The sequence below is a fragment of the Ovis canadensis genome, chromosome 10 (assembly GCF_042477335.2).
Source record: "Ovis canadensis isolate MfBH-ARS-UI-01 breed Bighorn chromosome 10, ARS-UI_OviCan_v2, whole genome shotgun sequence".
NCBI lineage: Eukaryota > Metazoa > Chordata > Mammalia > Artiodactyla > Bovidae > Ovis > Ovis canadensis.
The window spans coordinates 100,358,623-100,374,868 of NC_091254.1; the positions used below are offsets into that span (position 1 = coordinate 100,358,623).

General features: G+C 56.5%; 1 protein-coding gene across 9 annotated transcripts in view; it reads right to left on the bottom strand.

Annotated features, from left to right (window-relative positions):
- The window catches only part of RASA3 (RAS p21 protein activator 3), an 80,796-nt gene extending 72,227 nt beyond the window's left edge, over positions 1–8,569 (bottom strand). For 2 of the 9 annotated variants that reach the window (XR_011259630.1, XM_069602461.1), the window contains exon 1: positions 8,387–8,567. Coding sequence is in view for 1 of the 9 variants with exons in the window: in XM_069602461.1 (XP_069458562.1) it covers positions 8,387–8,441 (55 nt within the window). In the remaining 8 variants the exon portion in view is untranslated. Of the gene's footprint in view, positions 1–5,967; positions 6,190–6,252; positions 6,942–8,386 lie in introns of those variants that run through there. The other 7 variants (XM_069602467.1, XM_069602464.1, XM_069602465.1 and 4 more) reach the window with 7 other exon arrangements.
- Between the last annotated feature and the right edge of the window lie 7,677 nt (positions 8,570–16,246).

A 16,246-nucleotide genomic window follows, 5' to 3' on the forward strand; every position in this document is an offset into this window, starting at 1 on the left:
GTGCTGCACTCAATATTTCAGCAAATTTGGAAAACTCAACAGTGGCCACAGGACTGGAAAAGGTGAGTTTTCATCCCAATCCCAAAGACAGGCAATGCCAAGGAATGCTCAAACTACAGCACAACTGCACTCATCTCACACGCTATCAAAGTAAAGCTCAGAATTCTCCAGGCCAGGCTTCAACAGCATGTGAACTGTGAACTTCCAGATGTTCAAGCTGGTTTCAGAAAAGGCAGAGGAACCAGAGATCAAACTGCCAGCATCCGCTGGATCATCGAAAAAGCAAGAGTTCCAGAAAAACATCTACTTCTGCTTTATGGACTACGCCAAAGCCTTTAACTGTGTGGATCACAACAAACTGTGGAAAATTCTGAAAGAGATGGGGACACCAGACCGCCTGACCTGCCTCTTGAGAAACCCATATGCAGGTCAGGAAACAACAGTTAGAACTGGACATGGAACAACAAACTGGTTCTAAATTGGGAAAGGAGTATATCAAGGTTGTATATTGTCACCCTGCTTATTTAACTTACATGCATAATACATCATGCGAAATGCTGGACTGGATGAAGCACAAGCTGGAATCAAGATTGCCGGGAGAAACATCAATAACCTCAGATATGCAGATGACACCACCCGTATGGCAGAAAGTGAAGAGGAGCTAAAGAGCCTCTTGATGAAAGTTAAAGAGGAGAGTGAAAAAGTTGGCTTAAAACTCAACATTCAAAAAACAAAGATCATGGCATCCGGTCCCATCACTTCATGGGAAATAGATGGGGAAACAATAGAAACACCAAGAGACTTTATTTTTGGGGGCTCTAAAATCACTGCAGGTGGTGACTGCAGCCATGAAATTAAAAGACACTTGCTTCTTGGAAGAAAAGTTATGACCAACCTAGATAGCATATTAAAAAGCAGAGACATTACTTTGCCAACAAAGGTCCACCTAGTCAAGGCTATGGTTTTTCCAGTGGTCATGTATGGATGTGAGAGTTGGACTGTGAAGAAGGCTGAGCACCGAAGAATTGATGCTTTTGAACTGTGGTGTTGGAGAAGACTCTTGAGAGTCCCTTACTGCAAGGAGATCCAACCAGTCCATCCTAAAGGAAATCAGTCCTGAATATTCATTGGAAGGACTGATGCTAAAGCTGAAACTCCAACACTTTGGCCACCTGATGTGAAGAACTGAGTCATTGGAAAAGACCCTGATGTGGGGAAAGATTGAAGGTGGGGGGAGAAGGGGGCGACAGAGGATGAGATGGTTGAATGGCATCATTGACTCAATGGAAATGAGTTTGAGCGAGCTCCGGGAGTTGGTGAGGGACAGGGAGACCTGGTGCGCTGCCGTCCATGGGGTCGCAAAGAGTAGGACATGACTGAGCGACTGAAATGAACTGAACTTAACTGACTCTGCACACAGATCATACCCGACTGGATCCACTGTCAAGTTCAAAACAAATCTCCAGACAAGGTTAATTGTCAGCATCCCTCACTTAAATGTCCCCAAAATCCAGAAGCCCAGGCCCCTTCCTGGGATCCACCAGCTCTGGAGAGTGGCTGAGGGGGAACCAGTCCCAGGAGAGGCTGGCGTCCAGGCCCTGGTCCTGGTCCTGTGGAGGCACCAGTGGGCACCAAGCGAGAGGGACTGTCTCTGGAGCAGCGACAGGGCAACAAGGCTAGCGGAGCACAGCCCGACTGGCTGCAGCTCCAGACGCCGAGGCACCCCGAGTCATCTGCCACGACTTTCTACCTTCGGGTCCCATCCTGCTGGCAATGGGGCTGGGACAGCCACTTCTTTCGCTTCGGAAGCCATCCGGATAACAGGAGCAGAAACTATGCCGAGATGAGGACACAGGCCCCAGAGACACTCCTGGTCTGACTTAGGGGTCAGGGGCACATGCAGATCGAGCCTGAGGGGGGTCCAGCCCCCCGCAGCGGGCAGGCCTCAGGGTGGACACACGGCCTTACTGGACGGGTCCTTGTGGGATACTGACCATCCCTACTACGGGCTGCAAGCTTGCTCGAAAACCACAACGGACAAGGCCACATCCTAGGACAGACCCGGCCAGCCAGGACCCACCTGTGTACAGAAACACAGGAGGGCTTGCAGACACTCGGAGGACTAAGGCCACCACCTGGTCCCCAGGCTCCTGTTGACCCATCACATCCAGCAGAGAGGCGTCCTGGACACTGACGCTGAGCGGCTCTGAGCCCCCCAGCAGCGCCGTGTGGGAACACACAGAGGTCCAGCCCGCGGCGCGAGCTGCACATGGAAACTTGACCACAGACAGCGCGATTACACTGCAATCTGAACGTGTAAGCTGTTTGAATTTGGAAGCTGCCTCACACTTAAAGAAAAGCACCGGGTCCTCTGTGCGGATGGCGGGACTCTAAGTTCCCCGTCATCTGGGCTAGAGCTTCATGGCCACAGGGCTGCAGCCCAAGACGTCCGCGTATCCGCGTCCATTCGAGGCCCCCGCCTCCCTCACCCTGCGCTGGGTGGCTGCCCCCCACTCGTCATGCCTGCCTGAGCCTCTGCGGTCCAGGAAATAGTCTTCCTGGGCCCCGGTATCCTCCGCAGAGCACGGTTCCGTTCACATTTTAAGCGGCTGTGATCTTTAACTCCTCATTTAGCCATCTATATACACAACAGTAATGGTCCTGCTTCTTCCAACAGATCCGTTTTCTCTTCCTACACAAGTGTCTCCACACTCCCCAGCTGGGGTCCCGCGGAAAGACGTGCGTGGGGTCGTTTCCATGCGTGTCTGTCTCCCTGCTCGTATTGGGGACCGTCGGAGGCGAGCAGGCTCTTCACACCACTGTCTTTTCAGTCACACCCGTGGCTGCCTGCAGGCCACGCGGCCTGGCTGGGCTCCCGCTCGTCTCTCTGAGAGCTGCAGAGCCCTCCCGGCTGCAGGGCTGCCACTGTGCAGTCCCCCCTTCAGCTGGCATTTCCCAGTCCTCTGAGCATTCCTGGGCACGACCAGCGCCCGACAGCAGAAACACGGGCCCCCATCCTGGCAGTGGGGTGCAGAGGACAGGCATCCGACCCCACCTCCCCACCTCACCTCCCTCTCCCGACTCAGCAGGAGCCCTAGCCTGTTACAGGACTAACTGCACAAGCAGCTTCCAACTGCACCAGCTAACACCAAGGCTGGAGCACCGCAGCGCCTTTGTTCACACGGCTCACGGAGCCGCACACAAAGGGCCTCCAGGGCTCCGCCGTGCCTGGGGCTGGGCCCGCTCCTCCTCTCCCTGCAACAGACCAGGCTGAGGCCGAGCCGCCTGGCCGAGCCTGAAGCTGCAGTCAGCCAGCAATTGCCCAGGACTCCGCCTCAGGCCCCCGCCCGTCCTGAGCGCCCAGAGCCCAGTGGGCCCCCCTCCCCCGGAAGCAGGAGGGGTGCCCGCAGCCTCCACTTTCAGGTGTGACTTCCAAGCGCCGCTTCTCAGCTTTGCTCCCACTCGGGGTGTCTCCACAGTGTGACGCGTGACGCGCTGACTCCCAAACGCCCTCAGGAGGTGTGAGTATGGACTCGAGCACTCGCCTCGCAAGCTTGAGAGAAGTCCAGACATTTCCTGCCAAGTGCCGACCCCGTGCCCCAGGCCCTGCCCCTGAGGGCCTGCTCCCTGCGAGCCGGGCTCCGTGGGGGCAGCCAGCTCGGTCCCTGCTCCTGTCCAATGCCACCTGCACGAGCTCTGTGCCCCCACCTGTGTCCCAGTGCCTGTGCCCGGGGACCTCGTGCCCCATCCTCACACAGGCCTGTCCTCTCCAGGGGGACAGGTGGCTGCTGCCGCCCAGGCTCACGGCATGGCGAGGAGGCAGCACGGGACCCCACTAGCTGGCAGGCAGGGCTGGGGCGGGTGCCCTCACCGCCCTCCCTGGATGGTGACAGCAACACCGCAGGCTGTGAGGACGCAGGTGAAGCCAGAGCTGGGCTAGGACCGACCTCACTGCCCCAGGCAGAGCCAGCCTGCACACTGGTCCTCAGGGGCCGAAAATAGCTTGAGAGCCTAGCTCGGTTAATAGAATATCCAGGTTAATTTTAGAATCGGAGCGCTGGGGAGAATATAAAACCCCCGATGCCAAGAACCGTGTGTGGCCAGCACAGCCCCTCCTCCCACTGTCTCTCTCTCTCTCTCTCTCACACACACACACACACACACAGAGACACACACACACGCCCACGTGCACGCACACGCGCACACACACGCCCGCGCGCACACACACCCACGTACACACACGCGCGCGCGCACACACACGCCCGAGCGTGCACACACACGCCCGCGTGCACACACGCCCACGTACACACACGTGCGTGCACACACACACGCCCGAGCGTGCACACACACACACACACGCCCGAGCGTGCACGCACACACACACGCCTGCGTGCATGCGCGCGCACACACACACGCGCCCGTGCGCGCACATATACACGCCCCCACGCGCACGCGCACACACACACAGCCCATGCGCATGCACACACACGCACGCACGCACACACACACCGGTGCGCGTGCACACACAAACGCCCACACACACACTCTGTGACAACACCCGTCATGTTCACAGACCATGTCCTCCAACTGAGCCCTGCTAAGCCGTTCTATTAAAAACCATTTCAACTTACAAGCCTTCATCTGAGCCTCGTAGACCCTGTGTTGGGCACACCACCGCTCCCCACAGTGGAAATCAGGTCAAAAGTCATTCTCAGACCTGGAATCCTGAACTCTCAACCCCTGAAGTCCAGGGCTTCTTTGCCAGGCTGCCCAGGGTCCCTCCCCGCTCCCTCCCAGCCAGAGGGGCCTCCTGCTTCTGGGAGGATGCATTTGCCAGTGGGCAGGCCCACAGCCGCCAAGGAGACGGGGACGTTCCCTGCTACTGTGCGGGCTGCACCCAGGCCGCCCTCGCCCTTGGCGATGGCAGAGTCTCAGCTGATGGAGAAGGAAGGGGGCGGTTGCTCTGAGCGCTGGGGAGAGGGGGGCCACTTCTGGACCCAAGAAGGAAGGCCTCCCTGTGGCCTCACTCAGGGCTCAGCACAGATCCCAGATGCCCTCAAACCTGACAGCAGTCCAACTACAGGCCGGGCTAAGGAAGCTTTTCTTATTCTCAAGTGCAAGGCTAGGATTTTCTGTTTTTTAGCTTGAGAGAAACCCCTCTGTATTGCTCTTAACTGAACACATTTATTGAGACGACACTTTTAAAAACAGGGAGTAACTGTCACGGAAAAGGGAAACATCACTGGAAAGCACAGCCGTGCCCCAAGTCCCAGAAGAGTGTCCGGCCCAAACGAGAGCGCGGGGCAGGGGGCTCCCGCTGGGGGTCTGTACCCATCGCGTCTGCAGTCGCGCCCCTCCCAGGGCTAAAGCCCTGACTCACGGAAAGTCAGAGGAGCACACTTCCTCAAAGTGGCCTCATAGGAAGTGTGCTCAGCCTCGCTTGACATGAGACACTGCTGTTACCAAAGATAGACCACGGGTAAGATAGCCAAGCGTGCAGAAGAACCATTCAAAATAACTGCGAGATTTAAGTGGGGAAAGACACAGGTTCTTTAAGACAAGGACTCGAAATAGTTACAATAAAAATACCTTACTTTTCCCCAGCACTTTCTTATGTATTATCTCATTTGCAAAAGGTGGAAGGAAAAAGAAAGGGGAAGAGGAAAAAAAGGAAGAGATTCTTCCCATTTTCCCCTGCGTTAGCCTCTCAATGACCAAGTACCACCACACGTTTCAGACTGAGGACTACAGCCCCACCCCAGAGGACTCTCAGCTCCCCAAAACATGCTGCCTTTCCTCCCCGCGCTAGAGACAGTGATGCTGCTGAGGGCATAACTGGAGGGAGAGCTCCTCTGTCTCTTTCTGGGGGCGGGGGGCGGGTAGGGAAGCTCCCACAGGATGCAGTAGACAATGACTGCCGGCATTTTGCAAATGGAAAAACGAGGCCATGAAGGCGGGGTTGCTTACCCTGTGTCTTCCAGCCGGGCCACCAGCAGACACGGGCATGCTGCCAGCCAGCCCCGAGACAGGGCTCAGTGCGAATGGCCGACCGGCCAGGGTCTCCCGGGGCCGGGAGGTGGGTGTGCCGCCTGTGCAGCCGCCCCTCCTCCGGGCCAGTGCTGGTGTCCCTCCTCACTGGCCTGCCTCCATGGGCCAGCACTCAGGCAAGTCAGAGTCAAGCCTGGCCACAGCAGAGGAAGGAGGAGAAAAGTGGAAAGCTCGGGGCACCACCCACCAGGCCCTCCTACTCACAGTGGAACAAGAACAAGCCCCTTCACTGGCTCCCGCCTTCTGCCTCTGGGGCCGGGCCCAGGTTCGAAGTCAGCAGCAAGGCTCAGGCCGCCTCTTTGCTCCAGCACAGGAGGAGGCCCTACCTGTGCTTTGCGGAGGCCCTTGCTCCCTGCAAGCCCCAGCGACAAGGACGGGACAACCCCGCACAGCGGGAGGAGACCGGGGCTTCTGAGAGCTGGAACCATGCCAGGGAGCTGGGCCACGATGGACAGGCGTTTCTGCTCATCCTCTCTGCTGCAGTCCCCACACAACAGGGAGGGGGTCTCCAACGGCTCTAATAATACCCGTCCCCACGCGGGGCTGGGGCAGCAGATGTTCAGTGGCTGCTCTAATCCCCCACTGAGCCGGGCGCTCCTCTCACTCGTTTAAAGCGACACACACGAAAGAGAGAAAGCCTAACCAAGCAGCATCTCCAAGCCCTCTCCCTCCAGGCCCGGGCCATCTGTGTGGGTCCAGAGTCTTCCCGAGGGCGTCCTGCCAGGCCAGCAGAGTTCCTCTCCTGGACCTGTGGGGGCCTCCTCGCCCTCTGCTTCTTGGACTGGGCCACTCTGGAAAGAAATCAATTTTCTCGGCTTCCTGATACAAGTCCAGGCTGGCCGTGTGGGGCTCGAACTCCAAAATCCCCAGACCCCCTCCTGCCGGCTGCACCCAGAAGCTCGGCACACCCCCCGCGGCCACGCCCCACCCCTTCCTGTCCCTTGATTAAGGAAGCAGCTCAAGGCCTCTGGTGTGGATCCCCTTCATGCTCACTGGCCCTGGGGCTGAGAGGCACTTTCCCTGCCTCACTTCAGGTGGAGGGCCGTGCTGAACCTCTCGGCAGAAAGTGACAGCAGATTCCAACCAAGTAAACAAGAGAAACCCTCTCCAGGCAAGCTCCTCAGGGCTGAAGTGCGGCCCCCATCCTATCTGCGGTGCTTCTGAGCCAAATATCAACAGCGTCTCAGCGATGATCCATAAACCAAAATAAAGCAGACAGGGAACAACACACTGATTTGGGGTGGCTGGAATTCCCGAGCAGCATGAGACGTCATCAGCAGCTGACGCTCCAGCAGTCACTGGGGGCCTGGCATGGTTCCCAGAGGCCCTTTCCACATGGGAATGTGGAGGACCGGGGGCTCAGTGAGCAAGGACCCTGAGAGGGCAACTCTCGCGGGCCTTAGAAGCCCTCTCCAGCAGGAGCTGTCCTCTCAGCCGGCACGCCAATGGCAGTGGCGGGTAACGGTCACTCCAGGTGCCAGTCTTATTTCGGGGGAACTCGTACATCACCCTTCCCAGTCAGAAGTGGGAAAAAGCAAGTCTCTCCACATAAACCCAGGAAGTCCAGACACTGCCGCCCAGCCCCTCCCCCAGCTCCTGGGTCCAGTGAGAGCGGCAGGCGCCTGTGGGGACACGACCTGAATGACAGGCCCTGGTGGCCAAGAGCTCCCTCCGCCAGTCCTCAATGGAAGGGGGAAGGGTGGCTGTCCTGGCGCCCTGCCCCGAGCGAGCCCTGGGCCAGAGCCCCGGCACACACACAGACACATCCACCTACACCGCCACCCGCACGCCCAGGCTCCTGTCAGCCACCCGCTCGGCCCCTCGTCCCGGAGGGAAGGAGCAAGAGCTCCCACGTCCCCAGCAAAGGAAGTGTCCGGGTGTCGCACTCGGCGAGGCGCGGAACCCCAAGCTGGGTGTTTCTAGCACCTAAAATTCTCACATCCGGAGAGCCCCCGAGCGCGCGCTCGTGCACACGCAGAGACGCAGTCCCTGGGGACCAGACCCAGGTCCGGCGGAGCACCTCCCCCCGCTGCAGTCGACCCTGCCTCCGGGGACTAGGGGACGCCAGCGGCGGGGCGCTGCGTCCCCCAGGGCCACCGGCCCCCTCGGCCCAGCCCGCCCTCGGGGCAGGCGGGGAGAGAGCCGCTGCTGGGCGTCTCTGGTGCTGGGGAGGGGGCCGCGGCTACGCTCTCTCGGGGTGAGGAGGGGGCCGCAACCGGGGAGCGCGCATCGCTGGAAGGCGCCAGGGCCGTGGACCCCAGCGAAGGGGCTGGGGACCGGCGGGGCCGCCGCGAGCCCCCCGAAGACTCCGCCGCCCCGCCTGCTCCTGCGAACTCACCGATCTTGATCTTCACGCTCTGGAAGACCCGGAGCCCCTCTTCCTCCACCGCCATGCTGGGTCCGCCGGGATCCGCGAGCCGAGTCCCGCGGAGCAGCCGGAGCCCGAGCGGCGGCGCAGTCCCGGCGGTCCGGACTAGACCCCGCGCCCGCGCGCCCGCTCGCTCCGCCTCCTGCCCCGCCCACACGCCGCCCATTGGCCGGGGACGCGGGCGGGGGCGGAGATGCCACGCCCCCTGCCCCGGTCGCTCAAAGCCCGCCGCGGGGCGGAGGCGTCACCGTCCGGCCAACGGAGCGATCCCAGCCGCTCATTGGTTGAGGGCGAGGAGGCGGGGCGGGGAGGCTCAGCCCGCATCCCAGGCCCGAGGGGCTGGTTCTGTATCCCCGAAGCATCCCAGGAACCACACTGGAATCCTGGCCGGGCAGCGGGGAGTGCGGAGTACAGGCCGGCGGCGAGAGCAGGACGGGGGTGCAGTGGGAAGCAGCCGGAGGGGCGACCGGGCTGGTTGCTGCCGGGGAAACAGGCTGAGCAGCCGGGTGTGCGGGGGGCGGCGAGTGTCGCTGGGTGTGGGGACCAGTCGGGGGCGTGGGAGGGAAGACACATGCACAGGGATTTAAGAAACGCAAATCTAAAGATGGAAACGGGAAAGAATTCCGCGGCCCAGCTCACCCCCTCAGAGTAGGCGCTGCAGGCCACCTGGGATCTGGAGCAACGGGCAGTCCTGGTGAGACCGGATCCCTCCAGCTGCCAACCTGCCCGGCCCGGGCCTCGGGCCACCCTGGCTCCTAGCTTCTCACAAGGCCAAGTGCACTCCAGTCTGTCCTCCCTGCCCCCAGGCTACCATCCTCAGAGCATTTTCTGTATCTACTGACTTCACATCCTCTTCCCCTCCTCTGGCTTCACAAGCACACACACACTCTCACACACACACACCAGAATACAAGCATAATAAAGAGAGAGGCCTGTTCTCTTTGTTACTTTTCCTCACGTCCTTAAAGAGATGTTAACGTATGTGTTGAGAAAAGTTAATGATCCTCTTTACCCAGACTACTTGAGCCTCCTTCCAGGCCCTCAGTCATCTCTTGGAGGTTATCTGCTCAAGAGCTTCACAGGAGGTGTTTACTGGGGTTTAACAGGAAGGTTAGGGCAGCAGCCCTCCCTGGTCCAGGCCCCAGTGAGAGCTGCTGCACCCTACTGCAGACCTTGGGGGCTCCTGCAGTAAGCCAGGCTTCCTTTGATCTGAACTGGGAGGGCTCTGCCTCCATCTGGGGAACTGGAAAGCACCCCCAGCTCCCAAGTTTCTCAGAGGATCTGCTTGAGCCCTGGGAGCCGGTGCCTTGTTGACCAGCTGCTCTCCAGGGCAGTCTTCCTTCCCTCGCCCCCTCTCAGGACTCCCCTTCTGAGAACACTTCCAAAAAAGGCCTGCACACTCCGATCTCTGCTTCGGAGTCTGTTTCCAGAGAAACCAGCATAAGACAGTTGGGGGCAGGAGTGTTCTAGGAGTGGCCTCTGTGATGGGGTTTGAGAGCTAGGAGCCCCCTACCTGCCAGTGACTGCATCTGAGCTGAGCATGGGGGAGGCACAGTACAGTGCAGCGTTTCAGGCACTAGGGAGGCTGGGAAAAGCAGGAATCACCTGGCTTTGGAACCAGAGGGTTCTTGCTGAGGGTGAGGCAATGAGAAGATCACCCATTTAAGGAAAATGTGACAAAAAGGTTTCTTTGTCACCATGTAACTCTCCTACAACCAGAGAAACCAAAAAGCTGTGGGTCAGAGTGAGGGCTTAATCACGAAAGTCCCAGCGCCCCAGGGCCACCTGCTGGCCCAGCCCGAGGAAGGCTGCTGTGACCCAGAGGCTTGAGGGAGCGTCCTCTGGACTAAGGCACTCAGAACCTTGAACCCCAGCCTTCCTAGACTTTTTGCCCTTGCAGAGGTGTGCCCCTTCCCCTGGCGCAGGCACACGCACCCTCTGTGCTTACGGATGCTGGGGGAGGGCGCTGTGCCCTGCGCGCATCTCCCCTCCCCAGCACAGCAGCCTCTCCCAGCTGGGAAAGTGCTGGATCTGCACATGCGGGAAATGTGCTGGAAGGACCGGGGGAGCAAAGTCAGGAGCAGAGCCAAAGAGCGCTGGGCCCAGGAGAGGACTGCCATCACGGGGGACCAGGTTAGAGTCCCCTGACACAGCGTCACTGGACCATGACCGGGATTCAGCACCCTGGCCGGGACTCCACACCCCTTGTAGGGCCTTTGGAAGCTTGTAAGAAGCAGCAGTCCACATGAATTGAAGTGGAAATGCCCAGTGGTTGTGGCAGACAGCTGAGGACAGCATCCTGAGGACAGGAGCGGAAATAAGCTCCAGGAGCCCAGGAAACCTGGTCAGCGCCTAGGAAAGCCCAGGAGACGCTCCATTTCCAAACGCAATGAGGGATGTGCTGGCTGTGCAGGACTGGGTGGAGGGCCGAGGCTTCGTTACAGGGAGCCCTGGGCTCGCGGTGGGCATGACGAGGCGGTGGCATGATAGAGGCCAGACGGTGGCGTCTAGCCCCGGAAGTCACTGGGAGCAGTTGCCGTGCAGCAAGGCTGCGGCGGCCCCGATGTGCCGAGCTGGGAGAGCTGCAGCGATGGTCAGGCTAGCGTGGCGTCGGGCAGGACAGAAGCCAGCCAGCAGGAGAGCTACTCAGTTTATGCAGCCAAAGAAAGCTGAAGACAGGACTCGGGGGCCCAGGAAAGTTGCTTCAGTAGAATGTCACAGCCCCTTACCCAGTTTCCAGGCGTGAGCCAGCTCTCATCCCAGGGACTGCCCACCGGAGGAGAGGACTACATTCCCTGGGGCCTCCCCCAGAGGGGCCTGTGGCCATTTACGCAGGTCATTCCACTTGGAAAGGGAAACACCTAGACGTCTGAAGAGCCGCTGAGCCGGGTTCTGAGTTGAAGGATCGTCATGCCCCTCTTAGCGTGAACCCTGTGAGGTCCAGAAGAACATGGGGCTCGGGGCCAGGAGCAACTCGCAGTGAGCCCCCGGGCTATCACTTCCCTGCACTGCAGGTGGGGGACTGGTAGCGACGCCTGCGATGGCTGCAGAGCACCCACCTTGGTCCCTTGTTGTGCGGGTGAAGAGCCATCCCAGCAAGGAAGGCCGAGATGGGAGATCAAAAAGGATGACGCGTGCTGGAGGGAACATGGAGATCGAGACACGGAGGAAGGGCCTGACGGTGGTTTAGTTCACAGCCCCATGTCTGAAGCCAGACAGGTTCCAGACAATGACACTGAACCCCCAAGGTCTCTAGCGTAGGGTCCCCCCACGTGGTTGCAGCTGCCGGGCCAGAGGCGGTGCACAGCCAGACCTCTGAACTGTGGTGTGTGGCCACGGGGCTGGGGACGCCCTCTTCTGACCCCACACAAGGGGGAGAATCAGAAGCAGGCTATACCACATGGCACAGACTCTAGCAGACCCCAGAACGTCTCCGTACCCTCAGGCTTTCCTGCTCTCTGTTGTAACACAGCCAAAAGAGATCTGGACGGGCTGCAGAGCATCAGTTTGGTTTGCCATACTGATGACATCACTTTAATCAGATCGGAGGAGCAAGAAGCTGGCAGTTCATCAGAGGGTCTGAGAAGATATGTGTGCTCTGAGACACATGCGCTCAGAGAGTCAGACATAAGTTCACGGAGACACAAGGGTTCCCACATCAGTGGGGCCAGATGTTGTTGAGCACCTCGCTTTCCATCCGAGAAGCACGGAGATGCATACAGCACCCTTTTTGACTCCTTCTCTGAGAAGACTCACCCCCACAGACCATGCAAGTACCATGCCTCCCCAGATCTGTGTTCTGCTCAAAGGGATTGATCCTTCTTTCCTAAACCAGAATCTGTTCCCTTATACCTGTGATTGTAAGAGACAAGAAGACAGAGAGGGATCAAAGGGAAAAGTGATGACTCGCAGAAAACACCTGTACTCTTTTTTGTTTATAACTCACAGTTACCATGTTCCCTCTTCCATAGAATCCTCTATTGCACCTGACCAAAATATTTATTGAGAAGCACCAATCTACCAACAAATGGATATTTGTGTATGGCTAAAATAGCATTGTGGACCTTCCCTGTAGCTCAGATGGTGAAGAATCTGCCTGCAAGGCAGGAGACCTCGGTTCGATCCCTGGGTCAGGAAGATCCTCTGGAGAAGGGAGTGGCTACTCACTCTAGTATTCTTGCCTGGAGAATCCCATGGACAGAGGAGGCTGGCGGGCCACAGTCTATGGGGTCACGAAGAGTCAGACATGCCTGAGTGACTAACACACACACAATAGCATAAGTAATTTTTTTCATATCTGCTCAATCTACTTTCAAAGGATTTGAAGTGACATGAAATAAATGACCAACAGACAATGCATAATTAAAAGCATATCAAAAATATGTTGAAGGAAGAAATTGTTGCTTCTAACTTGTGTAGTGAAGGCAGCTACTGCAATGGACACAGAAGTCAGCTCTGAGTTTCCTGGCAGTCAAGGTGAGAAGGGGAAGATGGAACACACTGTCTCATATACGTCATTGCCTAGTGAAGGGAAGTGTGCTCATGTTTCAGAAAAGACAATATTTTGGAGGAATTTTTAAGATAATCTTTTTCCATAAGGGATATTCAGTGAGTCAGGGAGTGACTTCCCATCTTTAACAGTGGGGTTTGCTGCTCTGCTCATAACAGTGTCTGGAGCATAGTAAAAGCTCAGCTGGTCCTTGTTGAATGACTGTAATAGTTCTTTCCACTGTCACATGAAAAAAAATTGGGAACATAATTTGTTGTTCAGTTGCTCAGTCATGTCCAACTCTTTGCAACCCTATGGACTGCAGCACACCAGGCTTCTCTGTCCTTCAGCATCTCCCAGAGCTTGCTCAAACTCTTGTCCATTGAGTTGTTGATGCCATCCAACCATCTCATCCTCTGTTGTCCCCTTCTCCTTCCTCCTTCAATCTTTCCCAGCATCAGGGTCTTTTCTAATGAGTCAGCTCTTCACATCAGGGGGCCAACATCTTGGAGCTTCAACTTCAGCATCAATCCTTCCAATGAATATTCAGGATTGATTTCCTTTCGGATGGACTCGTTGGCTCTCCTTGCAGTCCAAGTGACTCTCAAGAGTCTTCTCCAACACCACAGTTCAAAAGCATCAGTTCTTTGGTGCTCAGCTTTCTTATAGTCCAGCTTATAGTCTAACTCTCACATCCATACACGACCACTGGAAAAACCAGAAGTTTGACTAGGTGGACCTTTGTTGGCAAAGTAACGTCTTTGCTTTTTTAATATGCTGTCTAGGGTGGTCATAGCTTTTCTTCCAAGGAGCAAGTGTCTTTTAATTTTATGGCTGCAGTCACTATCTGCAGTGATTTTGGAGCCCAAGAAAATAAAGTCTGTCACTGTTTCCATTGTTTCCCCATCTGTTTGCCATGAAGTGATGGGACTGGATGCCATGATCTTCGTTTTCTGGATGTTGAGCTTTAAGCCAGCTTTTTCGCTCTCCTCTTTCACTTTCATCAAGAGGCTTTTTAGTTCCTCTTCACTTTCTGCCATAAGGGTGGTGCCATCTGCATACCTGAGGTTATTGATGTTTCTCCCGGCAACCTTGATTCCTGCTTGTGCTTCATCCAGCCCAGCATTTTGCATGATGTACTCTGCATAGAAGTTAAATAAGCAGGGTGACAATATACAGCCTTGACGTACTCCTTTCCCAATTTGGAACCAGTTCATTGTTCCATGTCCAGTTCTAACTGTTGCTTCTTGACCTGCATACAGATTTCTCAGGAGGCAGGTCAGGTGGTCTGGTATTCCCATCTCTTGAAGAATTTTCCACAGTTGTGATCCACACAGTTGAAGGCTTTAGTGTAATCAATAAAACAGAAGTATATGTTTTCCTGGGATTCTCTTGCTTTTTTGATGATCCAACAGATATTGGCAATTTGATCTCTGGTTCCTCTGCCTTTTCTAAGTTCAGCTTGAACATCTGGGAGTTCACATCCTGTTGAAGCCTGGCTTGGAGAATTTTGAGCATTGCTTTGCTAGTGTGTGAGATGAGTCCAATTGTGCAGTAGTCTGAACATTTTTGGCATTGCCTGTCTTTGGGATTGGAATGAAAGCTGGCCTTTTCCAGCCCTGTGGCCACTGCCGAGCTTTCCGTTTCATAAAGTTCAGCCTAGTTCTCTGGCGGTTTACTTGGGCTCTTAGGAGTCAAAGGAGGTGTCTCTGGTGGCCCGATAGGTGCAAGAGAAAGCATTCGGAGAATCCAGAGAGAAGAGGAATAACACCCCTGAATAACCTTCCTCCAGTATTCGTTGTTTGCCCCACACCGAGGAGAACAGCCTTAAGCATAGGTGTCTGTACTGAGCTTCCTGTCAGATGCTCGAAGCCCAGGTGTTCTGAGCTGCTGGTGGAGGGGAGGCCCGGCTCGGTGGCCTGTGAGGAGACTGGGGCTGGGCCACTGCCGGCCCGGGAGCTGCTCCTGGGAAGGGGGTCCATGCTGCTTCCCCTCCTGGCAGCTCGTCACAGAGTCCAGTGCCCAGTAAGCCACAGCACCTCTTTTGGAAGCTGGGAAAATCCGCCGGTCAGCTCCGTCCCTCTCTTCTCCATCCGCAGTGAGCGGGAGGCCTCACTTTGAGACTCAGACATAAGATGGAAGCGCCCAGGGCTGCCGATCCCTGTGGGGAGACAGCCGCCCTGGAGCCGCCGTGGTGAGCAGCTGTGGGAAACATCACCTGCTGCGTAAAGCCAGCGAGGTTTAGGGATCACCAGGGACGGTGGAGCCTGGTAGGCTGCAGTCTATGGGGTCGCACAGAGTCGGACACAACTGATGCGACTGAGCAGCAGCAGCAGCAGCAGCAGGGGCAGCCCAGGCCTGGCCCAGCCTCACGAGCAGAAACCCTAAGAGTTTACGTGGGATGCCTTTGATCAGTAGAATGCGCCTGTCAATCTGAGTAACAGCGAAGTGTGATTGCAGGCATCTAACAGATTTACCTGTTATGTAGAGTTAGGTAATGTCATGATTGCTTATGATGAAGAATATTTGCTCAAGATATCTATGTTTTTATCATGAAAAGTTTAACTTTTTATTTTTTTACCTAATTTGCCAAATATCAAGAGATTCTTTGAGGATACCCCTGAAATCAGCAGCTAACTAGGCCCCAAGCCTTGCCTTCTTAGTTATAGCAGGAGGGTATGCGTTTTTTCCTCTAAAGTCTTCATCAAAGCATCCCAGAAGAAGCTAGAAGGAGAGGCGTGGCTACCTGGCACAGACCACTTGGGGCAGAGACTTGCTGTCGCTGTTTCCTCACCATAGAATCACAGCACAGGCTTCAAAGGAGAGATCCCAGGAGCTCTGGAAACCCCTGCCTCTGACCACAGACTCTTCCTCTGTAGAGTCCTGGGCTGCAGAGACCCAGCGATAAAGCTGCCTTGGCCCAAACTGCTCTGTAGGTTGTTAACAATTGAGCAAAACAGACTTCTTCTGTGGCCAGGAGGAGCTTTTGTGAAACGCTGGACTGGGAGATGCAACATCGTAGTACAGGAACGTGAAAGGAGCAAATGGGCCCTGTGTGCCCGTTACACTTCCTTCATGGTGTGGCTATTATTTATAGGCAGTCTTCCACGGTGCTGTGCAGGCTTGCACGAGTATTTGCTGTTTAGATATTGCTTTGCTGGGCACAGGGCACGTGTCCGGAGGCTGTGGATCCCGTGGGAGTACCACGACTATGGTATTCCTGTCGCCTCAGGCAGGCGGCTGCCCGCTGTCTTGGGCACCCCTCGGGCAGGCTCGGCCTGGAGAGGTGGGGGAAGCAAGCAGAGGAGATGATCCTGGAGGTGGACACAGCCTCGAAGCTG